The sequence below is a fragment of the Aegilops tauschii genome, chromosome 3 (assembly GCF_002575655.3).
Source record: "Aegilops tauschii subsp. strangulata cultivar AL8/78 chromosome 3, Aet v6.0, whole genome shotgun sequence".
Taxonomy (NCBI): domain Eukaryota; kingdom Viridiplantae; phylum Streptophyta; class Magnoliopsida; order Poales; family Poaceae; genus Aegilops; species Aegilops tauschii.
The window spans coordinates 478,005,529-478,021,521 of NC_053037.3; the positions used below are offsets into that span (position 1 = coordinate 478,005,529).

The 15,993-nt window shown below is 47.2% G+C and overlaps 1 protein-coding gene and 1 pseudogene across 1 annotated transcript; one reads left to right on the forward strand and one right to left on the reverse strand.

The window, feature by feature from the left end:
• The first annotated feature begins 347 nt into the window (after window positions 1-347).
• Window positions 348-6,716, forward strand: LOC109783035 (ABC transporter C family member 3-like; annotated as a pseudogene).
• A 3,269-nt stretch (window positions 6,717-9,985) lies between these two features.
• On the reverse strand, window positions 9,986-15,668 carry LOC109783036 (probable methyltransferase PMT11). Its single transcript, XM_020341661.4, has 9 exons — window positions 14,783-15,668; window positions 14,316-14,465; window positions 13,764-14,034; window positions 13,523-13,633; window positions 12,599-12,758; window positions 11,865-12,122; window positions 11,368-11,490; window positions 10,883-10,960; window positions 9,986-10,518 (listed from the first exon to the last, which is right to left on the reverse strand). The coding sequence occupies exons 1-9, from the start codon at window positions 15,521-15,523 to the stop codon at window positions 10,314-10,316; spliced, it is 2,097 nt and encodes a 698-aa protein (XP_020197250.1). The 5' UTR covers window positions 15,524-15,668; the 3' UTR covers window positions 9,986-10,313.
• Window positions 15,669-15,993: the final 325 nt, after the last annotated feature.

Sequence of the window (15,993 nt, forward strand, 5' to 3'; positions counted from 1 at the left end):
CCGGACACGACCCATCGCCCTACCCAAACAGGCAAAATTCGGACAAAACAGACATCCGTTTGGGGTCGCGCGGTGGAGTTGGCCTTAGGCCCTGTTTCTCTCTACCTTGGCACCATGCGGAAAGCACCTCAGTGTACCGCACCAATGGCACCATGCACGTACGCATTCACCCCGTCCTTTTTTCCAGTGGAAATCAGAGAGCCGGCAGTCGGTATCGAAAGCTAAAGACGAGACGTGTGCACGCACATTCCATCGGTGCTCAGTGTGGTGACGCCATTTCCAACACAATAATCCTATTGCCAACTATGTCTCTACCTTTTGAAGTCGTTCCATAGTGAACCATCGAGGAACGTACATATACAGGAACAAAATCAATTAGAGCAACCGACGAGAGAACATTCAACCCAAGTCAAGAATTGACCAAGGACTTGGCCGCCAACGCACTACTGGCGAGTGGCGATCAGTCCGCTCCAACTTGGCCGTGGCACACCAACCCGAATTCCCCCTCCGCCGTCGCAGTCCGGCGGCATGAAACGTGGAGAGGACGGCGTCGCCTTGCACCGCAAGGAGCCGCGCCGTCACGACCAGAGACGATGCGAGCGACCGATCTGCTAGTGTCCCCGCCCGCACACCAGCCGCTGACCGGGCGACCCGTCGCGAGCGCACGTGCCGCGCCGCGGCAGCGATGGCGGCGACGGCGAGCGAGCGATCACTGCCCTGCCTCTTCCTCCACGGCGCCAGCGCCGGGGCCCACCTCATCCTCGCGCTCGCCGTGGCTGGGAGCCGGCTCTTCCCCCGCCGCGGGAAGGACACGGCCGTCGCCGTGGGCGGGTTCCGGTGCTACGCGGTGGCGGCCTGCGCCACGTGGGCTCTGGCGGCGTTCCAGCTCCTCCTCGCCGCGTACTCCTGCTACCTGGGCGCCGGCGCCGGGTGGCCGCTCGACGCGGTGGTGGAGCAGGCGGATGCCGCCGCGCGCGCGGTGGCGTGGCTGCTGCTCGCGGCGTACCTGCAGTTCGAGTTCCGCCGCGAGGAGCGGTTCCCCGCGCCGCTCAGGCTCTGGTGGGCGCTCTTCCTGCTGCTCTCGGTCGTCGCCGTCGCCGTGCACGCCGCGACGAGCCTCGACGGGCTCCCCGTGCCCGCGCGATCGTGGGCGCTCGACGCCGTCTCGGTCCTCGCGGCCGTGGTGCTGCTCGTCGCCGGGCTGTTCGGCAAGAGCGAACTAGCGGGCGGTTCTGCTTCAGAGGAGCCCCTGCTAGATGGCGCGAGCGAGAGCGACAGCGCCGATGCCTCCGCGTTCGCCGGCGCCGACCTCCTCGGCGTCCTCGCCTTCTCCTGGATGGGCCCGCTGCTCGCCGTGGGCCACAAGAAGGCCCTCGGCCTCGAGGACGTCCCGGAGCTCGACCCCGGCGACAGCGTGGCCGGCCTGCTCCCGTCGTTCAAGGCCAACCTCGAGACGCTGTCCGGCGACGGCACCCCCTGCCAGAGAGTGACGGCGTTCAAGCTCGCCAAGGTCCTGGTGCGCACCTTCCGGTGGCACGTCGCGGTGACCGCGCTCTACGCGCTCGTCTACAACGTGGCCACCTACGTCGGCCCGTACCTCATCGACTCCCTCGTGCAGTACCTCAACGGCGGCGACGAGAGGCACGCGAGGAAGGGGCAGCTCCTCGTCCTCGCCTTCATCGCAGCCAAGGTGTTCGAGTGTTTGTCGCAGCAGCACTCGTGCTTCCGGCTGCAGCAGGTCGGGATACGCGCGCGGTCCGCGCTCGTCGCCGTCTTGTACGAGAAAGGGCTGGCCCTCTCCGGCCGCTCCAGGCAGGCCCACTCGAGCGGCGAGATGGTCAACATCGTCGGCGTCGACGCCGACCGCGTGGGGAACTCCTCCTGGTACATCCACGACCTGTGGCTGGTACCGCTCCAAGTAGGCATGGCGATGTTCGTCCTCTACTCCACTCTGGGCCTTGCCTCGCTCGCCGCGCTCGGCGCCACCGCGGCCGTCATGCTCGTCAACGTTCCTTCGGTGAAAGTCCAGGAGAAGCTCCAGCAGAATCTGATGAGGAGCAAGGACGTTCGGATGAAGGCCACGTCCGAGATCCTGCGCAACATGAGGATCCTCAAGCTGCAGGGGTGGGAGATGAAGTTCTTGTCCAAGATCATCGCCCTCAGGAAGACAGAAACAAACTGGCTCAAGAAGTACCTTTACACCTCGACCATGATCACCTTCATCTTCTGGAGCGCCCCTACATTCATCGCCGTGGTCACCTTCGGAGCGTGCGTCCTGATGGGGATACCATTGGAGTCGGGCAAGGTGCTGTCTGCGTTGGCCACGCTCCGGGTGCTGCAGGAATCGATATACAACCTTCCGGACAGGATCTCGGCCATCATCCAGACCAAGGTGTCTCTTGACAGGATAGCATCCTTCCTATGCCTCGAGGAGTTCCCGACGGACGCCGTGCAGAGGCTGCCAATCGGCAGCTCAGATGTTGCAATCGAGGTCAGCAATGGGTGCTTCTCCTGGGACGCCTCGCCTGAAATGCCAACGCTCAAGGACCTCAACTTTCAAGCTCGGCGAGGCATGCGTGTTGCAGTCTGCGGGACGGTCGGCTCCGGGAAATCGAGCCTGCTCTCTTGCATTCTTGGCGAGGTTCCGAAGCTATCAGGAGTGGTCAAGACTTGTGGGACAGTAGCCTATGTGAGCCAGTCAGCGTGGATACAGAGCGGCAAGGTTCAGGAGAACATACTGTTCGGCAAGCAGATGGACAGTGAGAAGTATGACAGAGTGCTAGAGCTGTGTTCGCTGAAGAAAGACCTGGAGAGCTTCCCGTCGGGCGACCAGACGGTCATTGAGGAGCGAGGCATCAACCTCAGCGGTGGGCAGAAGCAGAGAGTTCAGATAGCACGGGCTCTGTATCAGGACGCCGACATTTATTTGTTCGACGATCCCTTCAGTGCTGTCGATGCTCATACAGGATCCCACATATTCAAGGTAGTATAATGGCACTGCCTTTTATTTGCTGCTCCACAGGAATTTGACAAGCACATTTCTTGAGGTTTCTTCTGTGTTCTGTAGGAATGCTTGCTTGGGGCTTTGGCTCAAAAAACAGTGCTGTATGTCACTCATCAGCTTGAATTTTTACCTGCAGCTGATCTTATTCTGGTGAGATCTTCATGAGCAGATCATTCTTGCATATTTCTTTTTGAAATATCTTCATGTGATCTTTATTTCCATGAAGTATTTCTCTTATAAAGTAACTGTATTGTAGGTAATTAAAGATGGGGTAATAGCACAGTCTGGCCGATACAACGATATACTTAGTTCAGGGGAAGAGTTTATGCAACTGGTTGGTGCTCACCAGGATGCTCTTGCAGCAATCGACGCAATCGATGTTCCAAATGGAGCCAGTGAGGCTTTCTCGTCCAGCGACGCAGCAAGCCTGTCCGGGTCACTGCCATCAGCTGACAAAAAGGATAAGCAAAATGTCAAGCAAGATGATGGCCATGGTCAGAGTGGGCAGCTGGTGCAGGAAGAAGAAAGGGAGAGAGGCAGGGTGGGGTTTTGGGTCTACTGGAAGTACCTCACCTTAGCTTATGGGGGAGCTCTTGTGCCATTCGTGCTGCTCGCGCAGATGCTTTTCGAAGTGCTTCACATTGCTAGCAATTACTGGATGGCCTGGGCTGCTCCTGCGTCCAAGGACGTCGAGCCTCCGGTCAGCATGTACACACTGATATACGTCTATGTGGCATTGGCCCTAGGAAGCTCCGTGTGCACCTTCGTGAGAGCCCTGTTTCTTGTACCAGCCGCATACAAGACAGCAACTCTGCTGTTTAACAAGATGCATGTATCCATATTCAGAGCTCCGATGTCTTTCTTTGATTCCACTCCAAGTGGGCGCATCTTGAATAGGGTAAGTCATTCTCAAAAACAATTCCTAGGAAGTTCAGTTTATTTGCTTGGAGCATGTTGATAAAAGAACTTGTTTTTTTAGGCTTCGACTGATCAAAGCCTGGTGGACACCAGCATTGCTAACAGGATGGGTTCTATTGCGTTTGCCTTCATACAACTTGGTGGAACTATTGTTGTGATGTCTCAGGTTGCATGGCAGGTCTTTGTTGTTTTCATTCCTGTAATTGCTATCTGCCTCTGGTATCAGGTACTTTATCCTACTTGTTATCCTTCGCTGTTCTAGCCGTAAGATCAACATATAATTATAGAGAGAGAATATTCCTCCGTACCACTGGATATCACTACTTTGTTTCGATTTGATGTATCCTCATCCTCACTCCCCTTAGGTGTGTTAAGAATGTCTTTCACTTGTAATGTGATTCTTTCTATGCATACTAAATAGACATTAGTTGGCCCATGTACACCAAGTACCTGGCGCCAAAAGTTGACGTTGAGTCTCAGCAGAACTTTTGTACAAACTTTGAACAAATTTGTAAATATTTTTTGCACAAAATTATGTGCATAATTTTGGGGGGAACAAAAATTTATACAGAAATTTGGAAGAAATTTCAAACACCTTTGTACAGAAACTTAGACCCATTTTCCAGAAATTTAACACATTTGTGTGTACAATTTTCTTACCAAATTATGACACAGCTCTTCTGGAGAAAATTGATCAAATTCCTGTACAAAAATAAATGAAATCGAAAAACAAAACTAGTTATATGTGTTCAGCGGTATAGAGAGAATTATGATCTTATTTGGTGGTACAAATGGAATTTTTGCTCATGTTTATTGTTTTGCAGCGCTACTACATTGATACAGCCAGAGAGTTGCAAAGGATGGTCGGGATTTGCAAAGCTCCTATCATACAACATTTTGTAGAATCAATAACTGGATCAACAATCATTAGAAGTTTTGGCAAGGAAAATCAGTTTTTATCAACTAATAACCAGCTAATGGATGCCTACTCACGACCAAAATTCTACAATGCTGGAGCAATGGAGTGGCTTTGCTTCCGCATGGATATGCTATCATCCCTTACATTTGCCATCTCTTTGATATTTTTAATCAATCTGCCGACCGGTATCATTGATCCATGTATGATGCTAGTTCCCGGCATTTTTTTTTTTTAAATAACAGCCTGGAAGCAATATTTCATTTGAAGATAGAGGGGAATTTACACCGGTATAAAAAAACAGGAAAAGGTTTCAAACACTTTTTATACTGAACAAAATGGTGGGGGAAACGATCTGAGTTTGCAACTGAAATTCCATCCCACGTCCAGGAATTGCTGGCCTTGTAGTCACATATGGGCTTAATCTGAACATAATGCAAGTAACGCTTGTAACAAGCATGTGCAATTTGGAGAACAAGATCATCTCAGTAGAGAGAATTTTGCAATACCTAAGCCTTCCTGAAGAGGCCCCTCTTTCCATGTCTGAAGATGGGTTGGCCCATAACTGGCCATCAGAGGGAGAAATTCAGCTCCATAACCTCCATGTAAGTAATACACTTTTTGCCCTTGTCAGTAAACTGTCAGAAATCTAGAATCATGGCCAAAGTCATTGTTAGGTTCGGTGCTTTGCCATCCACAACTACCATCCTTGACATTTTTCATGCAGGTGAAATATGCTCCACAACTACCGTTTGTTCTGAAGGGTCTTACGGTCACTTTTCCTGGAGGCATGAAGACGGGTATTGTTGGTAGAACAGGCAGTGGTAAATCAACTCTCATACAGGCCCTTTTCCGTATCATGGATCCCACCATCGGCCAGATAACAGTAGACGGCGTCGACATTTGCACCATCGGGTTGCATGATCTGAGATCTAGATTGAGCATTATACCGCAAGACCCAACGATGTTCGACGGAACCGTGAGACACAACCTTGACCCTCTAGGAGAGTACACTGACAATCAAATCTGGGAGGTAGTCTCGATGTTCACATGCTTCATTTCTTTTCATTTCTCGATTATTATTACACGCTCTAAAACCACTCACTTAAAAAAATGTTACTCTGCATTTCAGGCCTTGGATCACTGTCAGCTAGGAGATGAAGTTCGGAGAAAGGAGCTGAAACTTGACTCACCAGGTCTGATCTATAGCGAACCATACAGTTCACATTCCCGTAGTCTGGCTTCTTCTGAAATTTCTGAAATTCAAAACTCCGCTTGCAGTGGTGGAGAACGGAGAGAACTGGAGTGTGGGCCAGCGTCAGCTCGTTTGTCTCGGCAGGGTGATCCTGAGACGGACCAAGATACTGGTCCTGGACGAAGCCACCGCTTCGGTGGACACCGCAACAGATAACCTGATCCAGAAGACACTGCAGCAGCATTTCTCGGGGGCGACCGTCATCACGATCGCGCATCGAATCACCTCGGTCCTTCATAGTGATATAGTCTTGCTCCTTGACAATGGTCAGCTACCATATCATCAACCCCTTGAAATGAACTTTAAGCTACGTCTTGTTAATCTGCCCAGTCTGGGTGTGACATTTATGTACTGGACTGACGAACATACTGGCAAAATTTTACAGGCATGGCTGTGGAGCACCAAACGCCAGCCAGGTTGCTGGAGGACAAATCCTCTCTGTTCTCAAAGCTTGTAGCAGAATACACGATGAGGTCGACGCGCACTTGAGTCGGCATTACTAGTGTGGTCAAACGAAATACCTAAACTGAATTGCAATGTGTAAATGACAAAAAGGAAAACATGATCCTTCTTTTTACTGATGATTGAGAAAGGCTGCAAATTGCATTTCAAACTACCAAAAAGGAAGCAAGATAACTGAAAATTTTAACTCACATTTGGTAGGGGCCGCGCGAACGACATCCACCTCACTTTTCTTGACGCAACATGCCACGTAAAGAGCTAGCCTACAAACTCTTACTTGAAATACTAAGATCCTATCTTTTGCCCGCAGCTTATTGCCGATTAATAAAATTAAAATAGCCATCAAACAGAATTTAGAAGCTGCAAATTGCTACAGTTAAGACAAAGGTTTTTCTCGGTGCTATAGCCTTTTGCTCGCAGCAAATAAGCCACTCCAAATGTTTAAACAAATTTATTCTTCTGAGAAAGATTGAATCTTATGAAACCTAAAATCTTGCGACTCTTTCAAAACTGATGGTCTAAACCTTTGGATATACACGTGGCCAACATGCTTACGTGACACTAACCTTCTAAACGGGTGCACTAAAGCAAGTCAAGTATTATTGGCCTATCTCATGCCTACACATCATCTTAAAGTTAGATTGCTTAACTCCTTAGAGCATTTCTAGCAGACCCCGTATAAATGGTTAAACCCGTAAAATAATCATTTTTTGCAGTTCCAGTCGAAAAAACGAGCCCGAACAGACCCCACAAAATCGTCCGACCCTTAAAAAAATTTAAGGGGGCCTGTAAACTCGAACGCGAAACCCTCATATATACAATTTTGAGGGCAACTTTAACAGGGCCCTACATACCGGTCAACGTTGGCGGTTGAGGAATCTTTGCTCCCGCCAACACCATGAAGCTCGCCCGGCCGCCGCGCCCGTCCGCCCCGGCCACCGCGCCCGCCCGCCGGCCGTCCGTTAGCCGACCGGCCCTCCATCCCGGCCGCCGCGCTCGCCCGTGGCTCCGCGGCTCTCGAACGGAGCTAGCTAGCTAGCAGCTCAATGGATTCGAAGAGCTAGCTAGCTAGCTCGATGCGCCAGCCGTTGGATCCGGCCGCCGCTCGCGCCGTGCTCGCCCCGACCGCCCTGGCCTCCGTCCGCGCCGCGCTCGCCTTGCGTTTTCCCTCGTCCGCCTGTTCGCCGGATTGACGCGAGGAATAGGATGACTAAAAAAAGAGCTAGCTCTGAGTCTGTTCGGTATATTCGAAGAATATTCTTTTTTACGGGTTGATTATACGGGGTCTGAGTCTATCCTCGCCTGCGCTGGCTTGCATATACCCTTTTTCGCGAACTGCAAAAGACTTATGCGGGTCGGGATTTTGCGGGTCTGCTAGAGATGCTCTTAGAGACGGATTACAGAAGGAAACCACTCTTTGGATTGGCCACATGGAGCTCCATATTTGAATTATTCATCATTGCTTCAAAATTGTACAATAGTGCAGAAAAAAAGAGGAAGAAACCAGTGATTCTAAAGCTTGGTTTTTACATTTTGGGAAACTATGGATTGGGCATGCTTATTTACATGTTTACATGTCTTTATTTTCTCTTCTTCGTATGCTTTCTTCTATTTTGGTTTTTTTTCAACTCACGTGTGTGTATATAGAACTAACTTCTACTTCATTCAGCCAGGGTGAGGCCATATATGTGGTGGTCCAGTACCAGGGTGACACACACTCATTTGCTTGCAACAAATGCATTCTTTTAAGTGTTCCAAGACGCACAAAGATCTGTACATATAAGAATTATGGAGCTTGGTCCGCTCCCCCATTTATATATCAGGGGTATATAGAGGGGAGGGGGGCAAATGCCCCCCAACCCCCCCCCCCCCCCCCCCCCCACCACCACAATATATTTGTTCAATGGTTGTTTACAGTTGAGTATATGCATGTTATATTCACTATTTGAATAATTTAATCACAAATATATGGTATATTAAGCGTAAAAAATGCTAATGGTGGTTGCTATTGTGACGGTCCTCCCTCCTCGTGATCCCCTACTAGCGCATATACGGGGTAGATTTAGCACTGCATGTGCGTATTTCGGCTGAAAGCCACCCTAGCGCTAACTAGAGAATCTCTCCCGGGCCTCCAACCAATTAATGTGTCGCGCGAATGCATCAGCATTTCCAGAATACACATGTACGCGAGCTCATCGACTAGAAGAATATCATATCTTGTGATACCATGCTCCAAGTTTGAAAAGGACAAATTTAGAAGTGTTACCACACATATGTTTACACCCCCTAAAAATTTCAAATCTAAATTCTAAATACACTTTTTTTGCGGGGGAAAGGGAGTTTTATTCATAATTTGAAATACACATTAAGAACAAAAAAGACAAATCCAATATGAATAGTGTTAGTAATAAAGACAAAAACATGAATAGTGTCCAAAACAACACTATTCACATCTAAATTTATTTATTTTTGTTTCTCGATGTGTATTTCGAATTTGGATCTGAAATTTTTAGGAGTTGTAGACATAAGTCTTGTGAAGATTCTAAAAAACAAAAAAAAATAACACTTCCATATTTGACCTTTTTCAAACTTGGAGCATGGGAGCACTTAGTCATGGAATCACATGATATACTCCCCTTATGGATTGTACTCACATGTGCAGGAGCTCATGAACTGTACTCAGGCCGGTGATTACAGTTCTAGTGTATGTGGAGATAGTACTGTCCTACCCGCAAAAAAAGAAAGTACTGTCCACAATCAGTAGATAATTGAGCTTTGCCCGCATGCGGAGTCAATTTGTTTGGCATTAGGTGAGACAGATCTCATAGTTATTTAGATTTCCATTTTTCTTTGTGAGGAAAAAAAATTAGATTTTCACTGTATGGTACGGTTTAGGGCTCCGCTATTATTGCTCGGCCTGTTGGGCTTTTGTGAGAGCCCATGGTCAGTGATGCCGATCGGACTCTAAACTAAAAAAATCAGAATACAATGTTCCAACCCCACCTGCTCTAATAAGCTTTAACAAAAATCCTACTGCTCTAAAAAATTGTTACGTTTCTCAAAATAAAAGTGTTCCAATCCCATTGCTCATTTCCAAAGCAAACAAGAAAAAAAAATCCTACAGACCGATCAAAAGAAAATGCTCCTGTCCGTCTTATGGTTGTATACGGAATTTTTTGTTCGATTTTCTGGCTTGTCATTTTTCACCCCCACATATAGCATGCAAAGTATGGAACTGTACCACATACAGCATGGAAGAACATATCAAAGTTACATAAAAGTTGACATGGAAAAGCTGTCGACACAAGTCCAATGCTACATGAGATCCAATGGACCAACGTAACAGTAATAGAACATTTGTAAACCTCGGTCAGTAGAATAGAGACACCCTGCACGCAAAGGAGCAACCACTCTTTTCATCACAGCCCGGTGCAACCAAAATCTCATCCATTCTCTTTCCTCAAAAAAAAAATCATCTCATCCATTCTCTATTCACCAAAACCTTTGCCAAGTCTTCTTTCGATCACCGTATATATATGTTACAACAAAAACACGCCGAGCTAGATCGGACTTGTACAAACAAATGATGAATCGAATTAAATTACAGCTTTGACCTCCACCTATAACCTATCTACGGAGCACAATGTCAAATCTCCAGTCCACTGCAGTTCTTGTAGTCAGTTCCAACGGTGCCGGAGAACTAAAACCGCAGGCACCCGCCACAGCATTGCTTGCCGGAGAATGGTCTGCCTGATCGGCTAGCGCACCATCGGCTTGTCACACATCAAAACCTTCCTGCTAGCATACGCGCCTTCAGCAGTGTCACGTATGGTGGATCTCCATCCCATCGCGTCTGTTATTTCCTTGATCTCCTCTATCGTTTCCTTTTTATCACGGATATATGCCCTACCACCAGGTCTGAGTATGCGATCCATCTCAAGCAAGATAACTGAGGCATTACACCTGGTAATGAGAGAAATATGTTAGGTATATCCGATGGATGATGTAAGGTCGGTGCTTCTGCATTACAACTACCACAGAGTAATAGATGACACAATAATCCAAGCAAGGTGTTGTCAACCGGGTGCTTAAAGAGTGCAAACGTAGCTACATAGCTGGGCATCCATGTAATAAACCATCTCCTCTAACGTAAGCACCTCAATTGTTTACATGTTTTGCTAAAGGCTAGAAGCCTAAAGCAGCAGTTTGTTCTCAATTGTATTCTTGGGTTTCCTGGGTTATACAACCATGGAGATTTCTACATATCTTTTGTCGAGAAATCTGAACAAAGAACTAACATGAATTTATGTTCAAAAGAGCTGGTTACCTTTTCTGCTCCTTTGAGAATAGCCCGAATGCATGCAGCAGATCATAAGTCCTTGGATATGTGTCAAATGGTTCACACCTGTCCATATAAACATATAAATTGCAGAATGGGCAATATCAAGGTGGAACCTACATGATGCCCTTTGGGTGCCTTTTCTTCTTCTTCAAGAAAAAGGTGGAAACTACGCCATGAGCTTATTCACGTCAAGCATCTACCAGCTGCTTCTTAGAAAGAAATTTGATGTCCAGAAAATATAGGAAGCAAAGCATTGATGATATTATAATAAAAATGTTGGCTAATTCAATGCATGGCAACTCGTTCTCAGGAACTCATTCAAACACTTCAGGAAGACAAGATGCAATGAGGAAAAAATATAGGTGGCTCATATGCTATGCTTAGAACTCCATGTTGAAGTGCAATATTTTTTTAGGAAGAGCAATTCCAACTTAATATTATGCCAGGCAACGAATATACCGATAACTTACCAGTCATGGGCCACTCCAAGAAGTCCCCGGTCATAAATTACAGGCAGTGTGTTTGGCTCAGTAACAGGAACAACATTCATCACCCAGCAATCAAGCTTGCGACCGATCAATGCAGCTGCAAACCTATACGCAAAATTGGTAATAGAAATGAGATATTGAGCAAAACAAAACAAAATTCCACATCAAGCACAAAAGTCTGATCTGCTAATTATTTTGTATTCAGGACAACCCATAGCCTAGTATTAGAGCAAAAGGTTGTGACAGCCGAGGTCAACGGTTCCAGCAGTATTTCCATGTATTCTCGGGCTATATTCATCCAAACAGTTGTGAGTGCTTCATCTAGTAGCTTTGCTATCATAAGTACCTCCAAGTCATTGTATTCTTAACAACCTTCTAATGGTCAGAGGTGTGTATTGGAGGCTATTTCTATGTTTGAAACAACAAGAGAAAGAGAATGGAGGGGCCAGGAAAGAAAGGGCTTTGAGCAAATAAATTACCCTCCAAATCCAGCCCTCATGTCCATTACATTCCGGAGTTTGAACTTTTTCCACTTGAAAACACGAATATAACCTTCGAGTATATCATCCCAAAATTTCGTTTCTGCTTTGAAAAGCTCATTCTTTGATGAGTAGGCGTCCATTTCAACACCTTGAAGTCTCCTTGGAGGCTCCATTAAGCGTGCAGGCCATGGAAAGGGAGTTGATCCGTCACTATTTACAGGTAGTCGACTGATACATGCTTTCAGACCAACATACCTGAAACCGAAGAGAACGTATAGCACAAAAAAAGTTTGTGTCAAATAAGCTCAGTGCCAGTATAATATAGTCCAAGAAAGGAGAAGCAGTCTATATGAATTTCAGCATCTGTCAAATGATCGCAGTGCAAACAACAAGATGAACAGGTTAAAGCACATTGTTGCCCCAACACTAATTATACGCCACATTCTTGCAGATTTTGCTGTCAACATGCTTTGTGTTTATCAGGTATTGTCATACTGATGGCAAATGCGTAACAGATCTTGCTAATGATGATGGAAATGAAAGATCGCTCTCATCTAAAGTGCTATTTTAAGGCCCAACAAGAATTAAAGATCTTAATGAGAGAGAAAACAATGTGGCCAGTAATGACAGTTATTAAGTTATTTCCACTGCCAAGACTTGTCCAAGAAATGACTAAAGTGTTAAACTGAGGCTTCAATAATAAAACTGGGTCAAGTGAGGTCGAAACATACCAGACATTATCTGGATTATCATCAGTATCACAAAGTGGAGGTTTGACCCCTGGATCACGGCTCATATAGCATGAGTTATTTACAGGCTTCCTCCACATAGCAACATATCCCTCTTTCTTCACAAGCTCCCAACAAAGTCTGGTTGTGAGGTCCTCCATCTCTACAAAAAAAAAAAATCTGTGAGCAATCATTTTGGAAACAAAAAACAATGCAGCATTTCATTATCAGAGGCTTCTTGACCTGATATAAGTAATATTATCAAAAACTATTATTACAACATCCCAAGGATTTGCAGTTTAACTATGCACTTCCACTTTTCCTCATCCTTTACATGAAAGAATGTCTCTGGCATACTGTAGATTTAATCAGGCCATCTGTGCATATTAGCAGTTTGGCGTAGATAGTTGTTACTAGAAAAATATTGTTCACGTGTAACCATACGAATACATCCTCTTTCTAGTTGTGCAATTTAACTTATGCGGGAAGCCGGGAACAGCCAAATAGGTAGTAGAGCACAGGAATTCAGGTCAAAGCATTTGTGTATGCCAAAGATACAGGCATACACAATATGATAACATTTTCCTGTCAAGACTGTTTAAGTTGTTCTGGCTGAGATCAGTTTGTATTTTGCAATAGGATAGCACGAATCAAAATCAGACCCAATAGGTAATGCCTGTAGCTCAAGATCGAGTTTTCTGGCAGTGCATCAGACCCGTTTCCCTCTAGTCCTAATGAACTTTTTGTTTCCATTGCTAGTCAACGGGAATCCGGTTTGAAAACAAAAGAAGACTTTACTCTGACTAAATCCTAAAATCAACAAATGGACAACTATAGATGCATCTTGTGGAAAAATAGAGTAAATTGACACATACTATATATAGCCCTAAAGAAAAAAAAATATCACATAGTAATAAGTAGCAATACCTTTCCACGCCTCTTGCTGGGCCTCTTCATGCTTATAAACAGGCTGTGCTGCCCAAGCAAAATACCCACCAGCTCTAAGCATTCTATTAACCTCCAGGAGCAGGATTCCATCTTAGAAATAGGTAGATTATGACAACAGGAATTAAGTGAATTGTCAATCGAAGGAATAAAGTAGGTGTTGCTCAGGTGCATTATCAATAACAGGAATGAAATACAACTACAAATCAAAATGAGTGCTCACCGTCACGTGTCCAACTTATTCTGCAGCGGGAACAGTGGATAATCTCAAATGCTTGACTGGGATATAATAGTCTGTGTGTTGCAAATGCTGCCACCATTGCAGGAACACCGCGCTCAAGAGCAAACTGTATCTGATTCTCATGAACGTCTTTGGGAGCAATGGACAATGTCAACACGTCACGTGAAAGTAAGTATGCACCAAAACTTGCTACTCCACAGCCAACATCCAGAACAACTCTAGTGCGAGAGCCAAATGCAATATCTGGTACCATCTGGACAAACAGAGAAACATGTGCTTCGAATGAGATTCAGCAATGGTAGAGGTTTTTTAGCAGTGGAAGCTGATGCAGTCCATGAAACTTTAGCCGTTATTTGTCTTTTGCATGTTCCTGTTAAGCACTGATGCATCTAGAACCCAGATGTGTTAAGTTCTGCTTTTACTTGTACACTCTCTAGAAACTACTCGTTTGCTTTCATGTTTTAAGCAATTTGAAGTTACCTTTCCCGTTTCCAAAAATATTTGAGTAATTTATAATATATAATCAAGGGAAACCTGAGATATCTGATCCAGGTATTGATTTGCTCCATGTATGAACTGGGTTCCTCCCCCAGGAAATGTAAATTTATCTTTAGCCTTGGTAATCCAATTCTGCCCTCCTTTGTCATCAACCAAGCGTGTATGAGGTACATTGCTAAACCACACCTGCAATTCACAGAATTACATTACAGAAATTCCATTACATGGATGCTGCAGTTTCTGGGGAAAAAGCCAACTCAGTTGGTTCAATTCGATTCTGTAGCAATAACGGCATACATCAAATGTTGCTTAAATCATGTCTAGTCATTCAAGCTAAAACTTTGAGTGCTGTGACTAGTGAAACAATAAACCCTGTGTGCAGAGAGGTGCTAGCAGAAACCCAAGAAGAAGATTACTGCAGTACAAAGACATACTATTCCATTGCAGTAAAACCGGGAGGTTCTTTACCAGTTGAACCGGCAAGAATCAACACAGATGCTCACCTCGTCTCTGCTCCGAGGCCAGGGGATGGGCGCCTTATACCCCTTGGGGGCTGGCACGAGGCAGCTCAGAGCCTTGTCCTTGGCCGGGCAGTGCCGCTCGAACCGCTCCCCACGCTCCGTGGAGGGCAGCCGCCTGATCTCCTCGTCGTTGTCGAGGCAGGGAATGTACTCCCTCATGCTCGCGGGGCAGGCAGGGAACTTCCCAATCCGGGCCCTGTTGCCGCCGCCGGCGCCCACGCTGCCAGGCTCCTGCGTCGCGCCCTCGTCGGTGGCCAGATCGGTTTCGTTGACGACGGCGCCGATGTCAAAGTTGTCCCGCATAGCGCCGTCCTCGCCGACGATGCCGAGGCGGGCGGGCGGGGGAGGGGGCGAGGGCGGGAGGGGAGGCGGCGGTGACGGAGTTGGCGTTGGAGGTGGCGGCGACGGAGTTGGCACTGGGGGCGGCGGCGAGGCATTGGGAGTAGATGAAGCGGGCGGAGCAGCTGCGGGGGCGGGGATTAGGGATGGGTCGAAGGAGATGTTGGAGTTGGGCGAGATGGCGACGGAAGGGGAGCGAGACGAGATGCGGGAGGAGGGGGACGCGGGGGAGAAGACGGACGAGAAGAAGAGAGGGCTCGCGGAGGCGTCGGACCAGCGGTAGCCGATGAGGAAGGAGGCGGCGCAGGCGAGGAAGAGCACGGCGGCGCGGACGAGGTGCGGGCCGTGGAGCAGGTCGGAGGCGTGCGCGCCGAGGGCCTTCATGCTCGCCCGGCCGCCCTTGGTGGGGAGCGGTCGGCGTCGGTGCGGTGCCTTGCCGATGCAGAGGGGATGGGATCGTACAGCGGAGTGAACTGGACTCCGGCGTGTTGCTTCGAAGGGGAAATCCCACTTCCCTTATTATTGTTTCTCGGAGGAGTATGTACAGTGGTTGATAATTTTTTTTTTAATTTTGCATGTAATGTAATGATGACAATAAAAATATATCTACAATAAGTTATGCTTATCTAAAATAATTAGTTATTTCTTAAAATCATGGACATTTCTGCTAAAAAGTTATCTCTTAAAAAGAGAGGCGACTGATAAGCGCCCCAAAGTTTCGACGGGTCGCGCGCGGGCCTTCCGATGCCAATCGTATAGACCGTCGGATCTACCGAAAAAAATGGTTCACTAGAGCTCCCTTCTTCCTCACGCAGCACCCACGTCTCCCACCGCGTCTTGCGCATGCACCCCCT

Bases quoted from the DNA above. Each gene is read 5' to 3' on its own strand.
- LOC109783036 (XM_020341661.4), bottom strand. From the start codon at position 15,523: ATGAAGGCCCTCGGCGCGCACGCCTCCGACCTGCTCCACGGCCCGCAC. The intron at 14,035-14,315 runs GTTTCCCTTGAT...CTGTTTGTCCAG, and splicing joins ACCTGGATCAGATATCTCAG to ATGGTACCAGATATTGCATT. The intron at 12,759-13,522 runs GTATTGCTACTT...TTTTTTTTGTAG, and splicing joins CCAGCAAGAGGCGTGGAAAG to AGATGGAGGACCTCACAACC.